The sequence below is a fragment of the Hemitrygon akajei genome, chromosome 17 (genome assembly GCF_048418815.1).
Source record: "Hemitrygon akajei chromosome 17, sHemAka1.3, whole genome shotgun sequence".
In the NCBI taxonomy this organism is placed as follows: domain Eukaryota; kingdom Metazoa; phylum Chordata; class Chondrichthyes; order Myliobatiformes; family Dasyatidae; genus Hemitrygon; species Hemitrygon akajei.
Window position 1 is genome coordinate 38,235,197 of NC_133140.1, and position 12,416 is coordinate 38,247,612.

Below are 12,416 nucleotides of genomic sequence, written 5' to 3' on the forward strand. Positions count from 1 at the left end.
TAGTTATTAATAAACACTAATGTTGGTTCTTTAACCCGTCACGGGGTACGTGACTATAGTGTAAAACCGGAATAATATAAAAAGTGAAGTCGTGTTCACGGGTTCAATGTCCATTTGGGAATCTGATGACAGAGGAGAAGAAGCTATTCCTGAATCGCTAAGAGTGTGCCTCCAGGCTTCTGTACCTCCTTCCTGACAGTAACAATGAGAAGAGGGCATGTCCTGGGTGATGGGGGTCCTTAATAATGGATGCCTCCTTTCTGAGGCACCACTCCTTGAAGATGTCTTGGATACTACGGAGGGTAGTATCCAAGATGGAGCTGACTAATTTTACAACTTCCTGTAGCTTCTTCTGATCCTGTGCAGTAGCCTCTCTTCCCCCATGCTAGACAGGGATGCAGCCTGTCAGAATCCTCTCCAGAGTACGTCTGTAGACGTTTTTGAGTGTTTTAGGGGACAAACCACACCTCCTCAAACTCCCAATGAAATGTAGCTTCTGTCTTAACTTCTTTGTAACTACATCGATATGTTGGGACCAGGTTAGATCCTGAAAGATCTTGACACCCAGGAACTTGGCGTTGCTCGCTCTCTCCACTTGGGCTCATTTTGTGAGGGTTGGTTTGCGTTCGCTCCTTTGTGAACCTTTGTGAAGTCCACAATGAGCTCTTTGGTGTCACTGACGCCGAGTGCGAGGTTGTCGCTGCGACAACACTCAACTAACTGGTATATCTCGCCCCCTCGTCTCCACCTGAGATTCTACCAGTAATGGTTGTATCATAAGTAAATTTATAGATGACATTTGAGCTATAACTAGCCATACAGTTATGTGGGACAGAGAGAGTAAGTAGAGCGGTGAGCTGAGCACACATCCCTCGGATGCGCCAGTGTTGATAGTCAGCGAAGTGGAGGTTTTATTACCAACCTGCATAGATTGTGGTCTTGCAATCTGTTTGGCAACGTTCAGTGTTAAAATTCGAACACGCGACAATTTACAATGACCAGTTAATTTATCAACCGGTAGGTCTTGGGACTGTAGAAAGAAACCGGAGCATGCGGGGGGGGGGGGAACTCCTTACAGGCGGAAGTGGGAATTGAACCCGTGTCTGTACTGTAAAGCGTGTGCTAAGCACTACGTTCCCCTGCCGCCCCTAGGTATTTGGGATGTCCGCAATCCTCCAGCTCTGGTGCTTGTAATTTTCTGATTTTGACCACCCTACGAATAACATCGCTGCAACAACCGAAAAATAAACTATCAAATCTTCCTTCCCCTATTAGGTTAATTGTTTGACAGCCCTGTTATTTTCTTTCTGTCGGTGACTTAATGATAAAGCACGGGAGGCACCTGCTCTACACTTCAAGTTCTTTCTCTCGTGTCCCGAGTTCCTGTTTCTGATAACTAGCGGGCTCTTGGTTAATGGCACTTCCTTCGTACTCCCATATAAGGCGGAAGTCAATGCAAATTTCTGACTGTGAGTGGGTGGAAAGCGCTGAATGCACTTCACCACACAAAGCTGCTCTTTCTCCGTTTCCAGGGGACATTTTCCGTTAGAATTTATTTTATTAAAGGAATAGGACTAAATGATCTAAATGCGGATTTCCAATATAACTGTGGATTACAATGGGAGCACGCAGACTCTGCCGGTGGAAAACGTGGTGGCTTGCGTTGTGCTTAGCTTGGCTTGTCTCATTGGAATACCCGGGAACTTGATAGTGATATGTACAATTCTTTTTAACATTACACGCCGATCTTCTACCATTATACTCATTCTGACTCTGGCGGCGGCAGACTTCGTGGTTCTCGTCACTCTGCCGTTTTGGATTTACTCTCTCAGTGATGTGTGGATTTTTGGAGTTATGTTTTGGAAACTGACGCTTTACCTGATCCTCATGTCCATGTACACCAGTGTGTTCCTTATCACGGCGATGAGTTTGGAGCGTCTTTTGGGAGTTCTCCAGCCCTTTGCCATTCAGAAGTGGCGGAAGAAAGGAACAATCATAAAAGTAATTGTTTGCGTTTTGGTTATATCTTCGCTTCTCGCTCTGCCTAATATGACTCTTGAAATCGAGCTTGACGCAAAGGGGCGCCCGATGCGTCGAGTCTACTCCTCCAGCCAACAGGAGATAGGGCTGCTCCTGCTGATCACCTTGGCGGGGTTTCTAGTTCCCTTCATCACACTAATAATTTCTTACTCCGTCATTTCCAAAAGAATAAAGCAAATGACCTGCCAAAGAAGAAGCAGAGCGGGCAAGTTAATCGCAAGCATTGTGATCGCGTTTGTCTTGTGTTGGTTACCATATCACGCCCTGAACCTCTGCCGTGTTACCTCGCTGTTGACAAAGCATTCAGATGCCGCTTTCTCTAATACAATGGAAGTGATTTACGGCCGATTTAAGAACGCTGCCGGAGCCCTGGCGTTTATCAGTAGCTGTGTTAACCCCATCCTGTATGCATTCGCTGCTCGGAACTTTAAAACGGGATTTAAAGCTTCAAATCTCGCCAAAGTCTTTGAGCAAATGAATAGCAGTTTAAAAGAGAAACGGGAGAAAGAGTCGAATGACCACGAGCTTCGATCTGAATCGGCGTGTATGCTCAAAACATGAGGCCGCTTCATCTGTCGATGCGCATTAAAGCCTTTTCCCATATCCTGCGCGCTTCTATGTGAATTACAGTGAAAGACAGTGGACGTGACTGAGTGTGAACACCATGCTCCCCGATTCAAAGCAAAACAACAAAAAGGAGCGTATTATGATGTCCGCCTGCTGTCAGCTGCTTCGTCGGTGATCTCTCTAGCAGGAGCCAGGAGTGGGGAAGTTAGCTGCTCATGGTATAATGTTGAAGTGTGAAGTAGGGCGTGCCTGCATTCGGCAACGCCGGGCTCTGATTAGTATGAGACTACTGATTTTCAACAAAAGAGTTCATCAACCTCCCCTTGATATTCAGTGGCGTCTCCACCAACACTCCTGAAGCCACCACTGACCAGAGGCCACTTTGGTGTTTTGTAGTGCTTAACTTGTCCTCTAAATCTGAAAGTACTGCACTGTTTTCAAGGCATAAATCTGGTGCGTAGAGACTCCTTGGCTGGAGATGCAGTGTCACTTTACTCAATAAAGTCACATCTTCCCGAAGATCAAAACTAGTTTGACTGGCGTTAAGGAGCATGGTACCTTCACCACAGGGGCCCAGTGGTTGCGATGTGTGCAGGCAACATCTGCTACTGAAACATAAGCTTTCTGTCGGCACTTCCCATTACTGCAATGTCCTCAGCCTAGAGGGGCAAAGAGAAAATGTATGTGGGGATGCCACTGCTAAGCTGTACAACATCCTGAGGTGAAAATATATTGCTTTTGCTCCATCATGCCTGGGACAAAAAAATCCGTAAGACATTCATGTTCTATGTTTTATTATATGGAATGCAGCAGTTCATGTATGCCAGTCGAGAACTTTTAGGTATGGGTAACAGATGCTAGCCTTGTGTGAAGGATTTTAAGGAAAATCATGTATAATGTTGCTGATCTATTGTTCAATAAACTCATGTTGAATAAAGACCAAACTGGATCTGGCTGTTGTGCTTTAAGAATTGGTTGCCCAGATGGCATTTGGAGACAGATTTGGCCTATGACTAGTTTTGGTTTAGTTTGTGAATAATATTCAGATCCAGGATTTGCTACTGTGCACGGGGCCGCCATTACAGGGTTGAGATCTTGGAGTGGGACGGGGAGATGGATTGTGGAGGCTGTAGTATGTCGAAGGAGTGACTGTGGGAGGTACTTGGCAAGAAGATCCACCAGCCCACAGCAATGGTAGAGGGAAAGTTTAGCTGGGATTGTTAGAATGCATTACAAAGAAGCTGGTGATTTTTGAAGAGGGCATCAGCAACTTGTGGAGGAGGAGGATTTAGAAGATCTAGAGCTTTGGTTGGTGGTGGAGGGGGAGACTAGAGAATGAATCACCACTTTAGCAGAAGGGGAATTTGGAAATTGGATCAAAATTTAGTAGCATCGAAGGATGTAGGAACAAGGTTTGTAAGGCTGGCTTTTAATGGATCTGGGTCTAGGATGTCTGGCTTTGAATTTTCTGTTGTCTGTGTGGCAGCAATATGTACTGATTGGCAAAAACACTGCTGTGGTGTGAATGCTTCACAGCTGTACTGCCATCATAGCCCAGAAGCAAAACCCAGTATCCCAGTGACTTGTTGGAGAATATTGTCCCGACGTGCTTATAAATGACCCCGCTTCCAAAAGCAAATAACAGGTGGAGCTAGCAGCAGAACATCCTTTATTGAATTGAGGTAACATTTAGCTATTGGCAGTGTCTGTATAAATATGTATCAAATATCATATGCATGGTACAAAGATTCTTACTCTTATATACACTACATTGTTTCTTTGTAAAGAGTAGTAAGTGCATGTAATAATTGTATACACATAAACATCTAGAGTTAATTGTTTACAGCTTCTGTATAAACTTGCACAAATAATGCATTATATACAATGATATGCTCTCTGTCTGTTTTCTGTCTATGTGTGTGTGTGTATGTGTATATACATATATTATATGTATGTATGTATAACCATAGTTATAAATTGAACCGATCACGAATTCACTTAGTCTCTTTGCCTTCTTGCCAACAAGAGCTATAGCCAGCATTTGAGGTATCCATTCCAGGTACTGGTAATTCCAGTGGATCACCTCTCCAGATTAGCTTCATGAACACGTTTCATGCCCCACATTTCTTCAGCAGTTGACATTTCATCACATTACTTACTCTAAACACCAAGCTATTCACAGAAAATTCAGCAATTTGCTACTATTTATGTATCGACTAATGTATCGTCATGTATTATTTGATACTGTGATTTGGTACTTGATGCTGTGATTTCAGTCACAACAGCCTTTCTTTTCTGAAGCTCCCCATTACTATATCTCACCCTTCACATCCTCCCTCTATCCACCGTCTTCTGCCTTTCTCCTTGGTGAACATAGATGAGCAGTATTAATTTAGAGCCTCACCTGCATTGTCATAAATATAGTACTGGCGGAAGTTGGTTGGTAGCAAGTGCCTCATGGGTAAGATGAATTCTGTGGGTAGAAATCCAAGTCAGCAAAATGACAGCAACTTTCATATACTGAAATTGTACTCATATAGAAGTGTAATTGGAACACCTTGGGCAAGTCCACTTCAGACTTGCGGAAGGTATTTAAAGATCAATTGCATAGACTACAGGAAAAATATGTTCCCGTTAGAAGGAAGGACGGGGATGGAAGGATAAGAGAACCTTGGATGTCCAGAGAAGTGATGAACTCAGTCAAGAAGAAAAAGGAAATGTATGTAAAGCTTTGGACCTCAGGATCAAATGAAGCACATAAGGAGTATATACAAGCTAGAAAAGAACTAGAAAAGGGAATTAGGAAAGCTAGGCGGGGCCATGAAAAATTATTTGCAAATAGGGTTAAGGGTATCCTAAAGCATTCTATACATACATCAAGACGAAAAGGATAACTCAGGAGAGGGTGGGATCATTCAAGGATAAAGGTGGGGGGGGGGGTGTGGAGAATGTGAGTGAGTACTTCACTTCAATATTTACCAAGGGAAAGGATATGGAGGACCTGGAGATCAGTGCTGAGTGTATAGATACAGTAGGGTGTTTAGAGATCAAGGAGGAGTAACTATAGGGCCTCCTAATGAGTTTTAAGATGGCCAAGTCCCCAGGGCCTGATGGGATTTACTCTAGTTTATTAAAGGAGGCAAGGGACGAGATTGCTGGGCCCTTGACTGGTACCTTTGTGTCCTCTCTAGCCACAGGCGAGGTCCCAGAGGACTGGCGAGTGGCTAAGAAGGGAAAAAGGGAAAATCCTGGGAACTATAGACTGGTAGGTCTCATGCCAGTTGTAGGGAAATTGCTGGAGAGAATTCCTAGGGATAGGATATATGAGCATTTGGAATCTCGTGGCCTATTTAGGGAGAGCCAGCATGGCTTTTTGCGTGGCGGGTTGTGCCTTACCAACTTGATTGCGTTTATTGACAAGGTGACGAGAGAGGTTGATGAGGGTAGCGCGGTAGATGCTGTCTACATGGATTTTAGTGAGGCATAGAACCATAGAACACTACAGCACAGTACAGGCCCTTCAGCCCTCCATGTTGTGCCGACCCATATAATCCTTAAAAAAAGTACTAAACCCACACTACCCCAAAGCCCTCCATTTTTCTTTCATCCATGTGCCTGTCCAAGAGGCTCTTAAGTACCCCTAATTCTAGTTAAACACCTAATTAAACCCCTACCCCTAATACCCCTTGATCTCTAAACACCCTACTGTATCTATACACTCAGTACTGATCTCCAGCTCCTCCATATCCTTTCCCTTGGTAAATATTGACATTTGATGAAGTCCCTCATCGGAGGCTAATGCAGAAGATTAAAATGAATGAGGTCTGTGGTGAATTAGCTGTTCAGATTCAGAACTGGCTTGTGCATAGAAGACTGAGGATAGTGGTTGAAGGGACTTGTTCAAGCTGGCGGTGTGTAAGTGGAGTGGGACCTCGGCTGTTTGTGATGTATATAAATGACCTGGATGAAAATGTAGATGGCTGTGTTAGTAAATTTGCAGATGATTCCAAGATTGCTGGAGTTGTGTATAGTGTAGCGGACTAACAACAAATACAGCACGATGTAGCTCAGATGCAGATATGGGCTGAGAAATGGCAGATGGAGTTTAACCCAGAAAAATGTGCGGTGTTGTACCTCGGTAGGGCAAATGCAAGGACATAATACACTGTTCAGGGCAAGATCCTTAACAGTGTTGCTGAAGAGAGAAATATTGGGATCCAATTCCATAACTCCTTGAAAGTGGTTAAGGAGGCTTATGGAATGTTTGCTTTTATTAGTCAAGGCATTGAGTTCAAACGATAGGAGGTTATGTTGCAACTCACCCTGCCTAACTAATATGGTTGCAAGGCTATTGGTTCCCCCTCCAGTTTAGGTGCTACTCGTCTTCCTTCTTCAGGTCCCAACTACTCCAGGAGTGGTACTAATAACCCAAGTACCTAAAGCCATGAAACCTAGGAGCAGAATTAGAGCATTTATTATACTTCTCAACTCAATATTCCTGCCCTGTCCCCTTAATCTTTGATACCCTGATTAATCGAGAACTTATTGACCTCAGTCTTGAAGATACCCAAAAATGCAAGGAATTCCACAAACTTACTACACTCTGGCTTAAGAAAATTTTCCTTGTCTCTGTTCTAAATTGATGTAACTCTATTTTGAGACTTATTTTGTGAAACAGCCTCACGTCCAGCACCTTGTCAAAGGCCTTCTGAAAATCCAAGTACACAACATCCACTGTCTCTCCTTTGCCAGTCCTGTCTGTTATTTCCTTAAAGCCTTTGCTCCTCAATCAGCCCTTTAGACATGTTTTCCTCTGTCTTAGCCTTCTATTTGTTCCCTCACTAGCATGTCTCTCAGGGATTAACCCTAGACTTGAAAATATGCATAGAGCCCTGCTTTGTTAATCTTCTGCCCGACTGTTTACTATCACTTGCAAGACCTCCAACCTCTTTCTGCCCAAGTCAATATTATAGATGTCTACTGTGACATCCTGCTGTTGCCCTTTCTTTTTCAGGGTGCTTGTACCCAACCCAAGCCTTTTTTGACGCTGGTGCCATGGAGGGAGCACTTCAGTGTGGAGTCTCACTGTTGGCCACAGAAAATACCTTTCTGTGCTGCTCTCCAACACCTCAACTTCTCAACTAAACTTTTTACTTCCCTATTGTGCATTAGCTGTGCAGCCACAAACCCAGTAGCTGCTGCTGCTTCCCTCTCAGAGGCCATTCCACCACCTCCTCAACAGTACTCAAATTGGTATACCTGTTTGGAAGAGGGGCAATGACTGGGTCCTCTGCACTGTCACCAGCTGAAGTCGAATCATCCACTACCAGCGCTCATTACTCTTCATCCATTGGTCTCCTTTCTCCTCCTTTTCTGGACCTGCAGTGTGACCAGTGTTACTAAACTTTCTACTACACTTCTTGCAGAGGCTCCAACTGCTCTAAACCAATGCTGGAGCTGGACAGTTTCTGCAGTTACAGTTACCAGGGACAGAAAGAGGAAACAAAATCTACCTTGTTAATCTTCACCGAGGCCTGATGCTCACCAAAGCCCACACTTTGATCTCAACTTTGACCTCATAGCCCTTCGCACAAATGGCCGCAGCCAGGATTGCTGCTCCCATCGTACCTACCTCTCCTGGTATACCTCCTGCTCCCTCTCAACTTTGCAGGTCCTGTTGATCTTGTTGCTGCGTCTGGAATTGACCTCGCTTGTTCCATTGATCTCACAGCTGCTTCTCTCCTGGTTTCCCCTGTCTGGAGTAACTCTGCCACAGCTGTTGTCAGTGGGTCTGTTTGAGGTGACCTTAGTCAGTCCATGTGTGGTGCGACATCCCTCTGAACTTTTGAACATTACAATGCGGTGCTCCCTTGATCCATCCAGCTCAATCTGCACTATATTCTGGCCAGTCACTAGTTCTCCGAACAGGAAATTCTGGCCTTTTTTCCTAACTCACGGAGTCTCATTTTCTCCATCTGCACAGTCAGTGATCACCTCAATTGGTATTCCATTGCTATATAATTTGTGCTGCGTCTTTTATTTCTCATCTTGCACATTTATTCCTATAATGGTCCACCTCTTGTCCTAAAGCCCCTATGAATAGGTTATTTTATAATGTTCAGATTGACAATAGACTCTCCTCTGAACTGCTTGTCACTGTAACAAAGTGTTGTGAATGTCTCTACTATTCAGATATCCCTAAGTCACCACGGAAGTGATAATCATTACTTGAATATTCATAATGAGCTGCCTTTCTGTGGCCCCAGACTCAAAGGTCAAAGTAAGTTTATTATCAAAGTATGTATACTGTACATCACCATATATTACCATGAGGTTCATTTTCTTGTAAGCATTCACAGTAGAACAAAGAAGTAAAACAGAATCACTGGAAAACTATACACAAAAAGACTGACAGACAAACAATGTGCAAAAGAAGCCAAACTGCAAACACAAAAAAAAAGTAAATAAATAATATTGAGAACATGAGTTATAGAGTCATTTGTGTCCATCAGTTGCGGAATCTGATCACACTGGTTCAGAAGCCTGATCGTTGAGGAGTAATAACTGTTACTGAACCTGGTGGTGTTGGACCTAAGGCTTCTTCCTGATGGGAGCACTGAGAAGAGAGCACGGCCTGGATGGTGGGGGTCCTTGATGATGGACACTGCTTTCTTGTGGCAGCACTCCTGGTAGATGTGCTCAGTGGTGAGGAGGGCTTTTTCCCTTGTTCCTGTGTCGGACTGGAATCCACTACTTTTTCAGAATACCCACCCCTCTGAAACACCTCACCCTTTTCTATTTCTCTTGCTACTCACTTTACTTTACTATCCAGATTCTCTGCCTTGTGGTGGCTACTTCAGGAGCTTCTGTAATCTATGCTTTCTGCTCCAGTGTTCTTCTACCCAGATGTAACAGCTGCTTCACTTGCTGACCAGCAGTGAGATGGACATTTACCCAGCCTTTGTCCGCACACTTGAATGATTGTACTAGTTCATGCTCTCAAAAATGTCTAGAATTTCCTCTTAATGCTACTGATCCCAGGAATGAAGGGGTTAGCATACCAGGAGTGTTTGATGGCTCTGGGCCTGTACTCACTGGACTTTGGAAGAATGAAAGGGATCTCACTGAAATCTATTGAATATTGAAAGGCCTAGATAGAGTGGATGTGGAGTGGATGCTTCTTATAGTGTGGGGAAGTCTAAGGCCAGAAGACACAGCCTCAGAATTGAAGAACATCCCTTTAGAACAGAGGTGAGGAAGAATTTCTTTAGCTAGCGGCTGGTGAATCTGTGAAATTCTCTGTCACCGATGGCTGTGAAGGCCAAGTTATTGGGTATGTTGAAAATGGAGGTTGACAGCTTCTTCATTAGTCAGAGCATCAAAGGTTATGGTGAAAAGGCAGGAGAATGAGATTGAGAGGGATAATAAATCAGCCATGTTGGAATGGTGGAGCAGTCTCGATGAGCCGATTGGCCTAATTCTGCTTCTATAGCTTTTGGTCTTATAAAGTACTGCCATATTGGGAGATGGCTCTCTCTGCAGACTATGATGTTAATTCATTGTCCTTGGTTGAAGAGGTTCAATGAATTTTTCAACTGGCTGCTACCAGCACTCCCCCTCCTCTCCCCCCATAACTCCTGAAGGATATCTGACACCCCCCCCCCATTCTTAACTGAAACTATGCTGCTGTGGTCCATCGTTACTCCAAACCATGACTACATGTCCTGTGTCACTATCAGCATCATGCAGCTCACCACATCCACTATCAAGATTGCAGTTTGCTTTCTTGATTTCTCCATCACAATATCTGGATTCTGTTATCCTACTTCCTCCAAAGAGGGTTTTGCTGATCTCTTCTTCACTCTCCTTATCAGATAGCTCATTGTCAACTGCTATCCTCACTGGCGTAGTAGATGTCCTCCAACCTTGTCTATAAAACCAACTTGTAAGACATACCTGAGGGAGCAGAATTAGGCCAATCGGCCCATTGTCTGCTCTGCTGTTCCATCATGGCTGATTTATTATCCCTCTCAACCCCATTATCCTGCCTTCTGCCCCTAATCTTCGACACCCTTAATAATCAAGAACCTGTCAACCTCTGCTTTAAATACACCAAAATAACTTGGCCTCCACAACCATCCGTGGCAATGAATTTCACAGATTCACCACCCTCTGGCTAAAGAAATCCCTCCTCATTTCTTTTCTAAGACAGGGTTGGATAGGTTTTTGCATAGTAGGGGAATGAAGGGTTATGGGGAAAAGGCATGTGGGTGGAGATGACTCCATGGCCTGATCAGCCATGATCTCATTGAATGGTGGAGCAGGCTCGACGGGACAGATGGCCGACTCCTGCTCCTATTCCTTATGTTCTTTTGTTCTAAAGGGATGTCCTTCAATAAGCCTTGCTATTGACCTGTGTGTCCTCAGCCTTCTTAACTGGCATGGTGGGGTCAAATATACACACTGGGAGAACGACAGCACATGTGGACTGGCCTACAACTAAGAGTCCTACACTGGGGAAAGACTACATTTGAAAGCATAGAACCAGAACTCATAAAGGTTGAATATGAGAGTCTGTTTGTTGTAAATGGATGCTGGGCAAGTGGGAAGCTTTCAAAAGTGAGATAAGAAGAGTTGAGGGGCAGTCTGATGAAGAGACCTGAAGAAGGGACTCTGCCTGAAACATTGACTGTTCACTCTTTTCCATAGATGCTGCCTGACCTGCTGAGTTCATCCAGCATTTTGTTTGTGTTACTTTGGATTTCCAGAATTTGCAGATCTTCTTGTGTGAGCATCTTCCTCTTAGAATAAGGACAAGATGGCATGGTTAGGGAACCTTGGTTACAAGAGATATTGAGGCTCTAGTCTGTCAAAAGAAAAGGTATACAGACCATATCAGGTATTTGCAGCTAGGATCAATGAAAATTCCTTGAGGAGCAGAGGGAATGGAGGAGTAGTTTAAAAAGTTAATTGTAGAGTTAAAAAGGGGATATGAGATATCCTTCTCCGGTAAGGTGAAGGAGAATCCTATAAGATTCTATCAGTATATTAAGAGCAAAATGGTAGCTAGGGAGAGAGTAGGTCCCCTTTAGGATCAGTGAAGTATATATGTGTGGAAATATGCTTGTTAATAGAGTCTTCTGTTGAGAACCAAGTTTCTAAGATTTCACTTGATTTTTTTGTTTTGTGCTTCTGCTTCTTAGAAGCTGGGTTCTCAGCAGAACTCTGTTAATAAGCATATTGAACTGGGTGAAAGCTATGTGCCTGTGGGATTGGGGCCAAGGGGTGAGCTGCGGGCACCCGAGGAACCAACACTCACAATGACCCATCACCACGGATAAGTCCAATGGAGATCACTCAGCTATCCGATTGGCCGGGACCCAGCAGAGACTAGTGTAACAGCCAACCTATCAGAACAATGAATTGGACCAATATAACACGAGCAGTCGGCGGAAACAAAACTTAATTGTGCACCGATGACATCACCTTGACTGGTGACAAAATGTTTGTGACCTAACCACCAGCCTCGGCAAACAACCCTACAAAGAAGGACTGGCATCTTATAGGTTCTATTATTTTCCAGCTAAATGGATAGGAGGCCAGTCACCCATCATATCTATCTCAGGTCTCCTATTCTTACTCATCTTCCTATACATATTCTCCCTCAATTCCACTCTGAATCATCTACCCTACACTTAGATAATTTACAACAATCAGTCCTGACTGCTCAAAGCCTGTCCACAAGGCTCAGGTCAGGAGTGTAATGGAATACTCACCACTTGCCTGGATGAGTGCAGCTCCATCAACAC

General features: G+C 44.0%; 1 protein-coding gene across 1 annotated transcript; it reads left to right on the forward strand.

The window, feature by feature from the left end:
* The first annotated feature begins 1,483 nt into the window (after nucleotides 1-1,483).
* Nucleotides 1,484-4,525, forward strand: LOC140740978 (leukotriene B4 receptor 1-like). Its single transcript, XM_073070619.1, has one exon. It carries the CDS (start codon nucleotides 1,588-1,590, stop codon nucleotides 2,599-2,601), a length of 1,014 nt encoding a protein of 337 aa, XP_072926720.1. The 5' UTR covers nucleotides 1,484-1,587; the 3' UTR covers nucleotides 2,602-4,525.
* Nucleotides 4,526-12,416: the final 7,891 nt, after the last annotated feature.